The sequence below is a fragment of the Aspergillus eucalypticola genome, assembly GCF_003184535.1.
Source record: "Aspergillus eucalypticola CBS 122712 chromosome Unknown BO83scaffold_5, whole genome shotgun sequence".
Lineage (NCBI taxonomy): Eukaryota > Fungi > Ascomycota > Eurotiomycetes > Eurotiales > Aspergillaceae > Aspergillus > Aspergillus eucalypticola.
Genome location: NW_020290279.1, coordinates 239,373 through 255,595, shown reverse-complemented (window position 1 = coordinate 255,595; position 16,223 = coordinate 239,373). Strand labels below are relative to the sequence as shown.

Genomic DNA, 16,223 nt, shown 5'->3' with positions numbered 1-16,223 from the left:
AATAAACAAAAATCAAACCGTGGTATCATGTCGCACAGTCGTGGTGAACAGAGTGGTATCATAATCGAGAAGATGAAAAAGCGATGAAATCGGAAGAAACGAAGGAGGGACTTGGACCGCATCCGAGATGAAAGAAATAAAACAGCTGGAAGAGTCATCACATTTACTCTTCAGTCAACGCGTCGTCTCCAGTCTCGCGCCATTCCTTGGATCGTTCAGTTAGGCGTCGCACACCTGCCACACGCTGGGCCCAGTGGGCCTCAGACGGCGATCGGAAGGTATAAGCCCTTTGCGAGGAGATTACACCGATGCCTTGCAACACAGCCTTGCGCGAGTCTCTGGAGAATACCGCAGGATGGTTGATCCATTCCAGCGCCGACTGCAGGTCTGCGTCCAACGCAGTCATGGTCTGACCATCGACTGCAGACACAGAAGTGATGGTCGCCGTATCCGAAGCCGCCGAGTGACCGTCAAACATAGACGATTTGGGTGAAGAAGAGGTAGGAGTGTCTGCTCGGCTACCGGAGTCGCTGGTACCCGCTGGCCTGGCGCCGGGGGGCAAAGGAGGGAGACCACCCTTGCCCAGGCCCTTCAGGATACTGCGAGTCTCGGTCAACAAGTGTTGCGCACGGTCATGCTGGCCACGGGACACCAAGGTCAAGGCCCGCGTCAGCATGTCGGACGTCAGAAGCTCCATGCGTCGTTGAACGATGGATGGATGAGGAGGGATGGGTGGGCTAGACGGGCGACCAGGTTTGGCTTTCGGGTTAGGTGGAAGCATAGTAATTGCCAAAAGCGACGGTCTTGGAGAATGAGTAAGATGACCTTCCCGCAGGAAGTCACCATAGGTCAGGTCTGCCTGGATCAGGGGGACCTCCTCAACGCTCGCCACACGCTGATCATCGCCATCAGACATACCCCCTAGTGCCTCTAGTCCTGACACCAGGCTCTCCCAGGCATCTTGAGGCGTAGTGTCTTGCGTGGAGTTGTCAGGAGGGATAACAAGCTGGACCAGAACGTCGCGCTTGTCGCCAAAGCGCAAGTCTCCCAGAGCTGCTTCTGCATCACGGCCAGTAGCCCGTTTGGTGGTATGCAGAGCTCCACTAATCTTCACGAACTTGGCAGGAGAGCCCTCGGGCAGACGAAGCTTCAGCTTTACGTTCTGGTGGGAGGTAGTCTGTAGTGCGCCCAAGCAACCAGCGACACACTCGCGAAGCATCATCCAGTCCTTCACGTAGACGTATGAGCCTTTGGTCCGAGTAGAGAGTTCAATAATAGTGTCCGGTTTGTGGGTCAGTCCAAGGCCGAAGGAGTGGATATTAACCCTGCAAGCAATTAGCAAATCGTCCATTGGACCAGGGATCAAGGGATCACTTACTTGGCAGCTTCAGCCCTGGACACAACGAAATCGACGCTATCGGGATCGGAAGTGGAAGTATCGCTGATTAGAAGGATGGTAGAGATGGGGTTCGACGACTTTCGTTGCATGAGCAAGTCCATGGCCACGTTAGCACCCTCGACCACATCTGCACGAAGACTCTTCTGTCCGACAGGTCTGATGGACTCAAGAATCTTAGGCCATCCACCCCAAGACTTGGTGGTCATTCCCACTATTGGGACGCCTCCGCTGCTAGAACCAAACGTCACCAGTCCCATACGGTCGCGAGGGCCAAGGCTTTGTACGAGGAATCTTAGTGCATCTCGAAGGAGCGTGATCTTCAGTCCTTGCATGGAAGAAGACACTGGAATCACGACTACAAGGTCGAGAGGAATATGGATGGATGGCGCTGGGCTCTCGTTGCCCATGCTCGTATAGTCTGTGATAGCCGTGTTGATTGATCGGGCTGCCCCGTAAGACGAGTTGATCGAGGCCTGGCGTTTGATTGGGTTGTTCCGGTATTCGTCCTCCTCTGCGCCAGAATTATCATAGTCGTAATCATTGTTTGGAGACGTGCTCTCAATGGGATGAAGGTCGAGAAGGGAACGGCGCCAGAGCTCTAACTGATTGCGGTTCGGGAAACGAAGGTAAAAGCAGGGAAGCTCACTGACAGACAGGTTCAGTGCAAGAATAGGCTCGTCTGCGGCAGCTTCCATGCTGTTCAGGTGCTTCTTGATGAGAATGGAACCCTTCAAGGTGCACCGGGTTGGCTTCGGCTTGGACTGTTCATCGTCATATGGACGGCGCTGGGTGTTCTTCTTCTCCTTGACGCAGATGAGCATCTCTCCGAAGAGATAACATTCCAGTTCCTGCCAGGAGGTACGGTCTTTCCCCACACTCATGTGGCCGTGTAAGCGGAGCTTTCCGAATCTGAGTTTCCGTCAGCGTTGCAATTTTGTAACGGCCAAATTGAGTCACCTACCGGTTGAATTCCAGGCCGTGCCAATTGTCCACCTTGTTCCGCAGGTCCTCTGCCAGATCGTCCAGGTTCTCCTGGCTTTCATAAGGAGCTGGTTTCGGCTCCTGGTTTGGGGGGAAACGCATTGCGCCGTAAGGTTCGTCTTGGGGCTGGTCTTTGCCATTCGCAGTTAGGTCGCTTGCATCGGGCTGCCAGCTGCCCTCAGGCACTTCCACCGTTATCAGACACGTCAAAGACTGCTGTTGGCGTGAGCGATTAAGCGTCGGGAACTCGCTGCGGATTGTCACCGTTGGCGCCGGGATGGGATTCTTCGTGACAGCGGGACGGGGGCTGAGGTCAGACTCCATAGCTTGCACGTCGTAATCATGGCGTCTTCCATTGGCGGCATGCTGATGCGACTCATTATAGTCCGATGAACCAGCAACACTTCCGTTCCGCGAGTGATGTTGGCGGGATCCCATGGTCAGACGTTCGACCCGTTCGCGGTGGCTGCTATTGTCGCGGCTGTCGCGTCTGACATAAGTATCCCGACTGTCACGGTTATGAGGCCGGCTTCCTGCATGACTTCCAGCATCACTGGGCCGCCGTGCTTGAGCTGGAACAGGTTCCCAGGGAGGAAGATTAGACGTGCCACTTCGATGAGTCGCAGCGTCACTAGTCACAGAGCGGACAATATTGCTGAGCTTCTCTGTATGCGGTAATGATCAGCACAACCGTTATTCCGATCCCTGCAAGGGAGAGAAGACCTACCGAGATCCAGCATATTTCCCCCACGGCTAGTATCAAGCCCTAACGGCGCATCGCATGTTGGGCAGTACTGGCCCTCGAATTCGCGAATATATTCGTAGAAGCAGGCTTCATGTGAGACATGAGTGCAGGAGAATTGGAGAACACGTTCACCGCGCAAGGTATGTTCCAGTGGCTCGTCGCAGATAGCGCACTCAGTGCCGACGAACGTTCTGTCTCTCCGCGTCCGAGTGCGGTCAACATCCATTAAGCCCGCCATTGGCCTGCCTGACCTGGAGTTGAAGGACACGCGCGACGAGTTGTGAGAATCAGACGGCCAGCCGGGGTCTTGTTGGCTGGAATAGACGGAGTTGGCTGTGGTAGAGGGGGCGCGGGACCGGGCAGTTTGGGCAGAGTAGCCAGTTCCAGGGCGCTCTAGCGGTATATAGGTGAAGGTTCGGGGTGGAGGAGGTGGCGAACGAGATTTGGAATTAGAAAAGAAGTCTGCCAATATATTGGATTTGTCACGGTCAGTGGTGATGAAGTGAGATGGGAGGCCAGGTAAATAGCAGAGGCCAGGACGGACGACAGCAAAGACAAAGCAATGCAGTCGTCTCACATAACACCAGTGTAGAAGGTTGGAGAAATGAGTCAACGTTCTAATTCACGTGCTGACCCCAAGGAGGGTATAGCAATGAATGAACTGTAATGGACAAGGGACAAAAAAAAAGTCCTGAGAGCTCAAGAAGGAAACGAACGGGGGGGCAGCTCCAGCAAAAGAGAGGAGAGACAGTAGAAGAAAGAGAGATAAGGAGGGAAAAGGAGAGTGGATGGCAGAGAGCAACCAGAAGAAACAGAAAGAAAAGGGCAAAAAAGTGTAAATGATAACCAGAATAAGAAGGACAATAATAATAATATAAGATTCAGCAGCCGAAAGTTAAGAAGAATCAAGAGTAACACTAGTACGAGACACTATACTTACGGAGCGGAGACTTCTTTTTAGGACGAGCACTGCTGCCACGCTCGGATGTGTGAGGGCCAGAATCGTCATTCCCAGACGTGTAATCCGATCTGGGAGAGGGCCGATGTTTCCACATGGATCACGGCAAAAGAAGCTCCTGACGGGGATCAGGAGGACAACAGGATCAGGAAGGAGGAGGTTTTGGGAACTTTTGAAGAAAACAAGCAGAGAGATTTACTATTTAGGGGTGCCAAGTGGGGGGGGTCAAGACGTAGTGGGGGTTGAACCTGAGGGAAACGCCCCGAGGATGGATGAGATTGACCAAGGGTGGAGGAGGATGAGTGGCTGCAGTGAGAATCACCAACAAAAAGGTTGGTTGGCCACGCGTGAGACTGGGGAGGAGGAGGGAGCGAAAGGGAGGGAGGGTGTGTGTGTGTGTGTGAAGATGACGAGAATCTGGGAGAGGAGAGGGAAAGGAGAAGGCGGAACAGGAAAAGATGGAGATATCGCACTGGTGCGAACAATTTTACGACGGCGTCCGAGCCGGTTCAGCGAAGCCGTTGATAGTCGCTGGGGCGGAGCGATCAGTATTACGAGAATCGGTAATACTACCTTTACCTTTTTTTTTGTGTACTAATTATTTTGTAGTATTTAGTATCCGTTGTTACCTACTGAGTAACCATGGTTTATTCCCACTGCCACTTAGCAAGCACCATCATGAAAGACTAACTCGTACAACATACACAACACATACCAGATATTTTCATCCTGGTTTATATCGAGTGCTAACTACTCCATATCCTGTACTCTCCTTTCAAATGGCGTAATTCTTTCGGAACGGTATTGACAGGAAAAGCCATCGGCGTATTTTGTGAATTGCAGATTACTGGTGTGTAGTGGGGCCATGACCGTCGAGCCATGGATGTCTGGAGCTCACTAAACCACGCAGTGGGGCCGATCCAGGGACTGGATACATTCAAGTCTCAAAAGGACGGACTCTCGGTACGGGTAAACCTACGGTATCTGAGTAACTACCCCTGAAATGCTGGAAATACTTAACCCCCTCGGACTAACGTTTCAGAGAATGCGAGTAAATATGGTATAGAAATCACCCGGTTAGGAAGGCGTGAGGTCATCGTGGCTGCACGATGTAGTCAGATATGAGCTGAGAATTCTCCAGGTTAAAGTTGCATCAACTATCCAACAGATATCTTAACTATTAACTCCAGTCTGAATCACCCGGAGACCCGTCATTTTCCCATCCCTTGCATCCCCAGGTAAAATGGTCCGTCCAGTCAAATGCTTCAGTGCTAATGCCCTACACGGAACTTGGACCTATCTTTTGCATCAATCTGCTGCCAATTATCGGAGATTTCTTTTCATCATTACCATCAACATCACTGTCAGCCTAGCCACACTGAGGCTTTGGATTCTGCAGGCTCCAATGCCCACTGTCGATTATTGAAGGCTGCCTGTCAGCTATGTATAATGAACGGTGTCTGAGTGGATTATGCCCCTCATTGAGTGACCATCAGCAGCGAAAAATACACATCGGGGTGGTGTCTATTGACACTCATATATAGCGATCCTCGTTGGACCCGGTGGTGGTATCCCGATAGGCTGGTGCTTTTGCACAATTCAGCAACGATTGGCCTTAATCTCGGCACTGGACCGTCGATCCTCGAACGTTTGCTGTCATGACGAGGAAGCAAATCGAGTCCCATCCAAGCGCCGTAGGCTAAGGAGCAAGCGGAGAGTCCGGTTGGCATGCTCCTCCTGAGCTTCTAGGTCGGTGTTGTTATTCCCCTTTATCCAGTAGAGAAGTGAGTCTCAACCGGATACGTAAGCGGCAAGCGGTACAGCTGCATATCAACGGGATCCCCACCGTGGAAGATTTCCACCCGAAAGGTTAGTTTGTCTGGGCGGGTCGCTCCCTTCCCCTTCCAGCGTTCCCTGGGACTGCACTATACTCGCTTGGGGGTTAGTCCACTTGGTCACAATCGCTATTGAGAGCATTGAGTCGCCCTGGGCTTATTAGGAACCTGGTCCATTTTCGCTCCGGAGAAACGGAGGTAACGGAGAGCGCACCACACGGACAATGAAGCAGCACGTCCTCTGATATTTTTCCATCCACTTATGCGCCAGTGGCCACCAAGCGGGGATTCTTCTGAATGATGATCATCAATATGACCGACCATCGTGCTGGCTGCCTGAGGGAAGGTGCGCGCTGAAGTCCAAAAATATGTGCTGTGGAGGAACCGTGGTGCTGGTGGCGGTTCTCCCCACTTGCGCCCGATCGGAACTCGCAGGCTCGGTACGGAGTATGGTAACCAAACACCCAGAGTTACATCGTCTCGTCCCTTCCCGTATCATCAACTTGGATAATACCATGTTGCAAAAACTCTATATTACACAACACCGGGCAGTCGCAATATACCTCCTAGTCCGTACTAGGTAGAGAAAGAGGTTGCCCGCTAGTGCAGACTGTGTTGCCACTGCCTTGCACAGCTATGGAATGCTTTTTAGAGCATTGTGCTAACTGTTGTACCCCCGTCCCTAGTGAGGCCTCCCCGACCCTCTGTAGTTCACATTTTCACATTTGAAATCGACGAGACTATTGAACCGGACCCAAGGATTCAGCCCCCAGTGAGCAAGATCCAGGGTAATCACAACGGAAAAAGCAACACGCTGACTCTTACCCTCTGCAACTCTATTTTATCACGACGGATGATCAGCCTAGGGTTCGCGCCGTAATAGAGGATTCTCTGGTCCAGGATAAGGAGCATAAGGCTTTTCTGGGGATTGCCCGGCACAACCTCAGTCACCAACTGGGGGTTTAGACATGGGCGATCTGGCTTCTTGACGGGTATCTTTCTCTTCTGAACACGGCTGCCATTTCCGAAGTTGCCTCCAAGGCCAAAGTCGATACGTTTGTCGATGTGGCAATATGATCCTACTAGTCCCTACCGACCAAATAGTCAAAAATGACACACTAGATACCTAGAGACGGGCTTTCCACCACGGAGGCAACCTCGGTAACTAGTTATGTTGGCTTAGTACGCCATACTAAGCACCATCATCACTTCTAGAGCTCTTTGCCTCAAAACTGAGTTAACTGCCAGTCTTTCATCCGATTGGCTGTTTAATCAACTCCATACCATGGTCGGTCCCTCGACACTTAGATACATCGCCCATTTTCTTCGCCATTTCCATTATTCTTCTCAACCGTGGAACCGCGAACCGTGGCAAGAAGGCAAGCAAAGCTGAGCCAACCAAATCGCGATCACGTTCCACAACAATCAATCTTGGGCGCTGTCAGATTCAGATGACGGCACAGTTCGCATGCGCACAGTAAGGAATAATATTTACTTACATGGTACCTACAGATCGGAGGACGATCCGGCCACAATTAGCAGTTGAATATGACTACCCGCATCTGTGTTACCTCAGCAATAAATATAATGATGCAAGATCACATAACTACCCAACAAGACCCCAACATTACTCACTAGTTTTCAGGAACTATCGCAATGATATGCAGAAGGGTGCATTGGCCCCATAATCATGCACGGGTCTTGAGTCGGTGATGAGAGACGCCCTCACCTGCCAGTGCCCAAAGCCCCTAGATTATTGTCCTGACCCTACCCCATCATGGCGCTGGACAGGTCAAATATCCGCCTTATGACTTCAACGGCCAAGGTCAAATCTTGGTTAATGGATCAGTCGGACCAAGAACTGCCTTGGTACATGTTGTATTGGGTTAATCTAGACTGACGTTTTCTGCAAATTGATAGTTAATACGGAGTATTATCCGCTACTCTATCCGGCGTAGTTCGGGTCATGACTACGGGCGCAACCATGCTGAAAAGAGTAATCCCGACACATTGCAATATCTGAGATAAAATACCACTCGCACCAAGACTTGACGGTGTCTATTAGCTCCTTTTCATTCTGGTTACTTTCGGCCCTTCAGCAATTGGTAATTGGAGCTCGACTAACGAGTTCACTGTATGAAGAATACAGAAATGCCGGGGGCGGGCAGTAATAGTATTCTTGTTATCCAATATATCCCCTGAAACAATCGTGAAACCACCCCTCCAACATCCAACTTTGGGGCAGAACTTAGCAACTACTGACTAGACTAGGTTCACCATGCCATCCAAGCCTCCTTCCCCTTATGGTCAGGTTGGCCAAATGACACTCGATGTTTCAAACACACACAAAGTACCGATTCACTCCCATCGATGCAGGCACCTGCGGGATTTGCTTTTAGGTGTGGTCTGATCACCTCCGTCCTCATTGTCAGGCAACACGAAGTTAACTAGACGCACAGATGGACACAGTAGAATCTACTGTAAAGTAGTGCATCCATTCCTTGAAATTGATGGGACTTGTCATGACCGATGTGCCCTAAGTTTATGATATGTAAAACTCCCCCCTCCGCCCAGCAGCGCCACTTACAAGGCAATTTTCCTACTTTTCTTTTTTCTCTTGTCCTCATTTCTGCATACGTCCAATGACCTGCATTCCTTCAATCAATTAAACCCGCATACAGTAGCCACTCCCTGCACGGACGCTTCGTTTTTCAGCTCCTGCTGCTGCTGCTGCTGCTGCTCCTGCTTCGCATTTCCGGGAATGCCCCCTAGTCCCGACACCTACTACTACTCACTGACTCGTCTTACCCCGACTTCGGCTCCCGACAAAGGTAGTTATCCAATGCAGCATTGACACTCCCGCACAGTCCATCTTATTGACGCAAGGTACTTTGCTTTCTCCCTCCCCCCCCTCCAATACTATAACTATAACTATAACTTGTCACTAGGAAACTAAGCAAGTAGATTCCCCGACGATCTTCCGTAAATAAGTCGATTCCTCCGGCGTTTGATAATCCAGGATCGGGATTGTCGCTGGCCTACCATGGTTCGAGCACAAGATTAGGTAGGTAGACTACTACTACTATAACCTTGCCGTGCCCCGTAACGTAGGGACCCGACCTACTACCTACATATGGACCTGTCTGAAAGTGCCAATTCCAAGCATTGATTGGCGGATTCATCAAACCCTATTATTGATTCTAGATTTCTCAACGCCAATTAAAATACCTTCATTGCCATAATCCCTGTCTTTGTCAGCGGGATTGGATATAAACCCATCCCCACTGTGCGGGCTGTCGTAAAGAAAAGGGACACGGGAGAGAGAAAGAAAACATGTACAAACATAGATAGGCCGAAAGTACGTACGTCATTGCTAAAGGAGGATTTCTGGTTTTTTTGAGACTCGAGTTGTCGGACTAAGTTGTTAGACTCGAAGTTTACTTTGATAGATGTTGGGGTTGGGTGGTTAGTACCCATACCTATTCGGGCCCGCTTTCCGTTTAGGTGAGCGGTGCTGTGGTCACTAAGGGAGGAGATTTCGCGGAGTAAGTACGGAGTAGTAGTCGCAGAGATGACTTGAATGGGTTAGGTAGTTGCTGTCAAGTGTCGATCATGAGTGGTTTATCTGGTAAGTAATCGTGTTGTCTTTAAGGATGTTCGGTCAGCACTTTACTTTGGTTTTGGTTTGTGGGATTGTTTACTCTTTGTAGATTTTGATGTCGTTTTATGGGATTGCTTGTGTATTACGCTGTCTAGTTACTACGTTCTTGTTTCTTGCTCATGGATTCTTTCTTCTTCGTGGGCGGGATATTTTGTAGCTGGAGATGGTGGTAGGGATTGAAAAGGGTGCATGCACTATCGTAGTTCTAGACACATTGGCCAGACCATCAAATACCCGCGAATGTATTCTCAAGATCTGTAACAGGAGTATTTTCTTTCTAGGTATTAGTTTGACTAAATTGACCTGCATCATATTTGAAATCCTCAAGAGGACATTACCATAATGATGCTACTATAGCCTCGGAGTGGCCAATGCTGTCACAGATCTAAGCCATCTAGATGTCCGCGGACACCGTACTAGTTACTTACTGAGATCTGTAATCATTGATTTGTTTTACTGACCAGAATACTCTCACTTATCAATCATACAAAATCACCGCAGGACATCGGATTAAACATTGGATCAATAATCCACGGCAACTAGTCCCGCCATGACCATGAACAGTATGAACATCTGTGATGACTTTCACACCTACTTAATTCCTCCAGTGTGCTTCTTAGTACACATAAATGGAATAATATAATATTTTAGAGAGCATAGTAGACAAATTGTGTCATGCCATAGAGCAGTAAGGCAAGCATCTCAACAAAACAGCTTGATGCCTCAGCAGAGCCCTTAACTTCCACTGTGCCAACCTCAACCCCTCAATTGTTTTTGATGTCATATTTACTTGGCAAACCTCTTATCATTTCTCTATCAATCAACACACATTCTCGCGAGAATTTATACCCTTGATACTAAGTACAATACTATTACAAGCCCGAAGCCTCCGGGATAAAACCGCGCAGTCTTCTGCATCCAAGCTCATTACGCAGCAGTTTCAGCGAGCTGGACGTGTTTCAGTAGATCATACCAAGTAGATGATCCCTTCCCGCTCTAATCCAACATGTTGCACCATTTTCTCGCATAATGGTCCGCCGGTGCAAGATAATGTCCGCAATTTTATTCCGGGTTGTAAGGGATAGATGTGCCAGTCTGACCCACAATATGCTGTGCACCTATGTAGGTGATTTATGTAGGGATTAAGGGGCATTAAGCGGCCAAATGCACGTGTGCATTGCTATGGAGGAGTGAGTAAAGTATCAGTGTTGTGGCACATGCTGGGGCTATGAAGGCCAGCGATGTTGATGTGATATGAGGGGTTCCATCCGATATAGGGATGCCAAATTATGTCAACTTTCAAGATGTACGTTAGTATAGCTCAGTCAATGATTGTGTTTACTTACGGCATTGTAGACTACTTTCATCATTCGCACTATTGGCATCCATGAAGGCTGGGCACGCTAAGTCTATGTCTTAGCTAATAGGGACAATTTGACTTGTGACAATGTAACATTGACTGATGACAAGACCAAGTAAGGTTCAACTTAGCCTAACAAAACTCTCTGAAGAGGCCCTATGCCCCGTGGGCTCCATAGGATTGGAGGATACTATGATGGTAGTCTCCAGATCTAGGCCACGGTCAGTTGGAACTGACCCCGCAGTCTCCGATAATTATCCTGGGCTATATCCGTACGCAAATCCCTGTTACACTACGTATTACAACTTCTAATTAAGAATAGTGATTCCCTTAGCTCAGCAGACATGGCTTCCTTTCATTCCCTCAAACTCCCAGGGCAATAGTAGCCGACTATGCCCCTCCCCGCATGGTACACAGAGACCCAGGCATGCAGGACATAATGTGACACCAACACCACCCTGCATGCATAATACCTGCAATAAATATCGACTATGTCGTGCAATGCGAATTACAAATCCTCCAAGGCTTAGATGGACTTGTGTCACCCAAACCCATTAACCAAGGAAAGATTTGAAAACATGTTACTTTTGCTACGTTGGTATTATTTCACCGATACCCAAAAACCAGGTAACAACGCCATTGTAACATACTTACCAAGCCCATTTTCAACCCGCTAACCAAACTTTATCAGCAAGAGAAACACCCCCACTATAACGAACAAAGTTCACAGCTTTCAGAACACGACAAATGGGAAAATAGCCTCTGGTTTTCTAGAACACCCCAGAATGCCCATTAGGGTTGGTATCCGAGTCAGAGGGGGAGAAACTATCGTCGGACAGCAGTCCAGAAAAGGCAGTATGTCCTTTTTTTACCTCTTCTGTTTTCTCCAGCTCAATGCTTTCATTTTTGTCCTTCCATTCAAAGGAGTGTGGAAATGAAAACGAAAAGAAAGTTCAAAAATTACAAATCGCAAGTATTCTATCATCCTCGTAATGTAAGAATGTTACCTTCCCACTTTGCGACTGACCAACACCGCTCCAGTTGGGGTCAAGGCCACACACACACACAGGCCATGATCTACACATCTGCATCCATCTCACCCGCTGACCCAAAATCTGGAATTCCGGGTTGAACAATTAAAAAAGTAACTGGACGGAATTAGCCCCCAAATATATCCGCAATTTTCCCGTGTATGCAACCAGCCCTGCTACGCCTTGCTCTCCCTGATTGTGAGAAATCGAGAATAGCTCGTTCTTCCTTCCCTCTGGAATAGTAAGTAGTATTTTACGTACTAACCGGTTACACAGGAAAGCAACTAGCGCCGATGGAAAAGGAAGGTCCGCTGGATTTCCATTTCTAGCCCCGTGACGAACCATCTCCGTGCGTAAAGTAATATAGTTTCTTAATTTGGGTCACCTTCAGCTTATCCACTTTCTCTTGCCATGTTTCGCAAGGGGGTCGCTCCCGTCTTGGGCTGAGACGCTGCCGACGGTCTCTCGCTAGGTTGTTGCTCCGTCTATTCCTTTGATGCTCGGATTTGAGAATCGATCTACATCTATGGCTGCGTCATGGGCTGATGTCGTGCGCACCGTTTATGACAACTGTGAAGTAGTATATACATCAGCACTGCCTCTTAGGATTCAGAGTCGTGACTGTCAGATTCCTTTCTGCAGTACGCTGTGCTAGTATTCCTGTCCTCTGCCGACGGAAGATGACACTTTCGCCCCATGGCTGGATACCGATGCTGACGCTACGCAGAACATGTTACATGTATACACCCTCGGTTGGGGCGCATTTACCACTCTCTGCTTCATTACCTTCCATTGCTGGAAGCTGGGCAGTCGCATATGTCTTCTCGACAATGCAATCGAGCCCACAACGATCGGAGGTCTCGGGCCGTTAATGCTTCGCTACAGTGGGTTCTACCATGATTGTCTCGTTCCGCGCAACGGAGCAGTCGAATCAGATCCAGATCCTATATCTCTGCTGGGCTCGACTTCAGGTTGTATGACATCAGTCCCAAGCCTGACCAGCTCCCTCCGTGTGCTAAATTCTCACCAATCGCGTATATGCTAGAATATCGGCTATCGCGGGATTACCCTGGCAATGCAAAGGTCCCGCAGGATCCCTATCGTGGGCCAGATCTCGCAAGCGTCCATGCAGATGGGTAACCTAGAGGATTGGAGTCCTTGCGCGTATATCTGTTGGGTAGTCGGCCATTGTTGTTGGCTATCAGCCATCGTGTCAGCCTGTCATGCAGATTGCTGGCCCGTCGCACATGGCTGAGCAGCACGTGGCGCAACGAACTGGCCCCAACCTGGGTCTTACAGGATTCGTATTGTAAGTATACCAACTTATAAATGACTTCTATTTCTGGCCCCAACTAACACCGCCATAGTGTAGTCGTAGTGAACGTGGCTTTGACGGACCCGTATGCATGGGGCCAGAATGTATGCAAGGCATGCGGCGTCTGTTTCAGGTATTGTAGGATAGGCGAAGCTGTCTGAGGCAAAGCTGTCTGGAGAGCCGAACTCAGTTAAAGGCTTCGTCTCACCCACATTTGCATTTGGAGGGCAGAGTCAAGAGATAGACGCAGTGAGCTGCTGCGCTTATCGGATATAAGACCTAGCTCGGAAACCATGTGGTCGGACTTTTGTCCGCCTGAGCTTGATGGCAGCTTATGACCGCCGGTGTTCAAAATCTAATGCAATAGCGATCACTTCTGCTGGATAGAGATGTGCTGATTCTAGGTTGGGACAGTAGTGATGGTGCCCATATTTACATGCTATCACGCATGTCGCCATACTATCTGTGAGGACGTGACCGCCTTTGTTGAATCAACGCTGAGACAGGCTCGGAAAGACACGGAACCCAGTACTGCCTTAGGCTAAGAGTCGGTCTGGCCAGTGATCGGGTGAACAAAGGTCCGATAAACAGCGAAGGAGTGATGTGGTTGGTTGACCATGGCGATCAGAGGGGCCCGTTCGCCGTAACGAGCTCAATGGCGCAATTGACAAGCTCAATTGATGGGAGAAAGATGAGCCTGTGTATTGATAGCGGTAGCAGAGAGCGAGAATCAAAGAAATGAGTGAATTGAGGCCAGTAGAAGAATAAAAGAAGCAGCAGGCGTGAAAAGAACAGGTGTTTGTGTGGTTTGCAGGGGCCCTACACCGGACGGCCCCGAAGGGAAGGGAAGCGGGCTTAGATAAGCCGCCTGCCGAATTCCGCCTAGCCGCAGGGGAAAGTTTGTTCCCAACATCTCCGTTGAGGAAGTTGAAGATAACAGAATCTCCCTTCCTCTCCTCCAGCTCCTCTATACCCTCCCCGGTTGGACCCTCCCTCTCGTCCATCATGTTGTTCCGCGCTGCGGTCCGTCAGTCCGCGCCCTTGAGGCGTCAGGCCCTCACTCCTCTTGCTCGTCGCTCCGTCACCACCGACGCCGCTTCGTCGCATGCTGAAAATGTCCCCCAGGTTCGTTGAGAGCTCCCTGGATATCCCGGATTGACCTCCGCAATGGCCTCAACTAATGCGATTATCATCTGTCTATAGGAGGATGACAAGCCCTTCACTGTCCGCCTCTCTGACGAGAGCTTCGAGACCTACGAGATCGACCCTCCCCCGTACACCCTGGAGATCACCAAGAAGGAGCTCAAGCAGATGTACTACGACATGGTTTCGATGAGGTATGGCCGCCGTTAGGCCCTTTGCTTTTTTCCACAAGCCTCATGCAGGATCTAATCTATTGCTCAGACGTATGGAGATGGCCGCCGACCGTCTTTACAAGGAGAAGAAGATCAGAGGTTTCTGCCACTTGTCTACCGGTCAGGAAGCCGTCGCCACCGGTATCGAGCACGCTATCACCCGCGACGACAAGGTTATCACTGCCTACCGTTGCCACGGTTTCGCCATGATGCGTGGTGGTACCGTCCGCTCCATCATCGGTGAGCTGCTTGGTCGCCGTGAGGGTATCGCCTACGGAAAGGGTGGTTCCATGCACATGTTCGCCCCCAACTTCTACGGTGGTAACGGTATCGTCGGTGCTCAGGTCCCCGTCGGTGCTGGTCTCGCTTTCGCCCAGCAGTACAACGAGGAGCCCACCACCTCCATCGTCCTCTACGGTGACGGTGCCTCCAACCAGGGTCAGGTCTTCGAGGCCTTCAACATGGCCAAGCTGTGGAACCTCCCCGTTCTGTTCGGTTGTGAGAGTAAGTCAACTTCACTCCTCCGACACTATTCTTCACGGCAGGCATAGCTAATAATCTTCCACTAGACAACAAGTACGGTATGGGTACCTCCGCCGCTCGTTCCTCCGCCTTGACCGAGTACTACAAGCGTGGTCAGTACATCCCTGGTATCAAGGTCAACGGCATGGACGTCCTGGCCACCAAGGCCGCCGTCAAGTACGGTAAGGACTGGGCCGTGGCCGGCAACGGCCCTCTGGTCTACGAGTACGTCACCTACCGTTACGGTGGTCACTCCATGTCCGACCCCGGTACCACCTACCGTAGCCGTGAGGAGATCCAGCGCATGCGCAGCACCAACGACCCCATCGCCGGTCTCAAGCAGAAGATCCTCGACTGGAACGTCTGCTCCGAGGACGAGCTCAAGTCCCTCGACAAGGCCGCCCGTGCCCACGTCGACGAGGAGGTCGCCATCGCCGAGAAGATGCCCCTTCCCGATAACACCCCCCGCATTCTCTTCGAAGACATCTACGTCCGTGGCTCCGAGCCCAAGTGGATGCGTGGTCGCACTGTCGACGAGACCTTCTACTACTAGATATACCCATAACCACTCCAATTCAAATCTAGATATGTTTCTTTAAAAACACAAGGCTCCCTATTTTCCAGTGTGAAGAGATGAACCTTCAGTTGGCAAGAACTCTGGATGATGATGACAAGGAAAGAAGAAGAAAAAAAAAGAAAGAAGAAAGGAGGAGCAAGTGAAGGAAGTAGGTCATCCTTTTGTTTTTTCTCTTTGTTTGAAAACACAAAAGTTTAGACCGCGCACGCACACACATCACGCAACCAGACCATTTGGGATTGGCAGGCTCCTACCTACTACTTACTTTACTACGCAAAGGCATCCATACCATGGATATGTTTACTATGTAATTTAGCCCGGGAAATTTTTCTGTTTTTATTTATATCTTTTGCATTACTCCAAGCTTTCAATATCTTGAAGTTTCAGGTCCTCTCCTACTAGCTAGTATGTCTATACCTGTAAAGCATTAAGTTGGGGAGTATGCTTCTGGGAGCTTAGATGTCTGTCGTCTCTGTCGTAGTGT

General features: G+C 49.9%; 4 protein-coding genes across 4 annotated transcripts; 3 read left to right on the top strand and 1 right to left on the bottom strand.

Moving 5' to 3' along the window:
* Nucleotides 1-163: 163 nt before the first annotated feature.
* On the bottom strand, nt 164-3,363 carry BO83DRAFT_306534 (vWFA and PH domain-containing RING finger protein; the record flags this gene model as incomplete). Its single annotated transcript, XM_025527298.1, has 4 exons — nt 164-1,325; nt 1,379-2,308; nt 2,361-3,045; nt 3,108-3,363. 4 exons carry the CDS (start codon nt 3,361-3,363, stop codon nt 164-166), a joined length of 3,033 nt encoding a protein of 1,010 aa, XP_025390988.1.
* A 9,108-nt stretch (nt 3,364-12,471) lies between these two features.
* On the top strand, nt 12,472-13,104 carry BO83DRAFT_196619 (uncharacterized protein). The gene is made up of 2 exons (XM_025526601.1): nt 12,472-12,624; nt 12,698-13,104. Exon 2 carries the CDS (start codon nt 12,701-12,703, stop codon nt 13,013-13,015), a length of 315 nt encoding a protein of 104 aa, XP_025390987.1. The 5' UTR covers nt 12,472-12,624; nt 12,698-12,700; the 3' UTR covers nt 13,016-13,104.
* An 89-nt stretch (nt 13,105-13,193) lies between these two features.
* On the top strand, nt 13,194-13,754 carry BO83DRAFT_424187 (uncharacterized protein; the record flags this gene model as incomplete). Its single annotated transcript, XM_025535146.1, has 3 exons — nt 13,194-13,279; nt 13,338-13,389; nt 13,653-13,754. The coding sequence occupies 3 exons, from the start codon at nt 13,194-13,196 to the stop codon at nt 13,752-13,754; spliced, it is 240 nt and encodes a 79-aa protein (XP_025390986.1).
* Nucleotides 13,755-14,207: 453 nt separating this feature from the next.
* On the top strand, nt 14,208-16,145 carry BO83DRAFT_354955 (pyruvate dehydrogenase (acetyl-transferring) subunit E1 alpha). The gene is made up of 4 exons (XM_025529123.1): nt 14,208-14,410; nt 14,489-14,622; nt 14,690-15,144; nt 15,210-16,145. The coding sequence occupies exons 1-4, from the start codon at nt 14,291-14,293 to the stop codon at nt 15,713-15,715; spliced, it is 1,215 nt and encodes a 404-aa protein (XP_025390985.1). The 5' UTR covers nt 14,208-14,290; the 3' UTR covers nt 15,716-16,145.
* The last annotated feature ends 78 nt before the right edge of the window (nt 16,146-16,223 follow it).

What these genes read in the sequence shown, in the direction of transcription:
- BO83DRAFT_196619 (XM_025526601.1), top strand. Translation starts at nt 12,701, where the DNA reads ATGTTACATGTATACACCCTCGGTTGGGGCGCATTTACCACTCTCTGC.
- BO83DRAFT_354955 (XM_025529123.1), top strand. Translation starts at nt 14,291, where the DNA reads ATGTTGTTCCGCGCTGCGGTCCGTCAGTCCGCGCCCTTGAGGCGTCAG. An exon ending in ATGCTGAAAATGTCCCCCAG is followed by an intron (nt 14,411 to 14,488) that starts GTTCGTTGAGAG and finishes ATCTGTCTATAG; the next exon opens with GAGGATGACAAGCCCTTCAC. An exon ending in TACGACATGGTTTCGATGAG is followed by an intron (nt 14,623 to 14,689) that starts GTATGGCCGCCG and finishes TCTATTGCTCAG; the next exon opens with ACGTATGGAGATGGCCGCCG.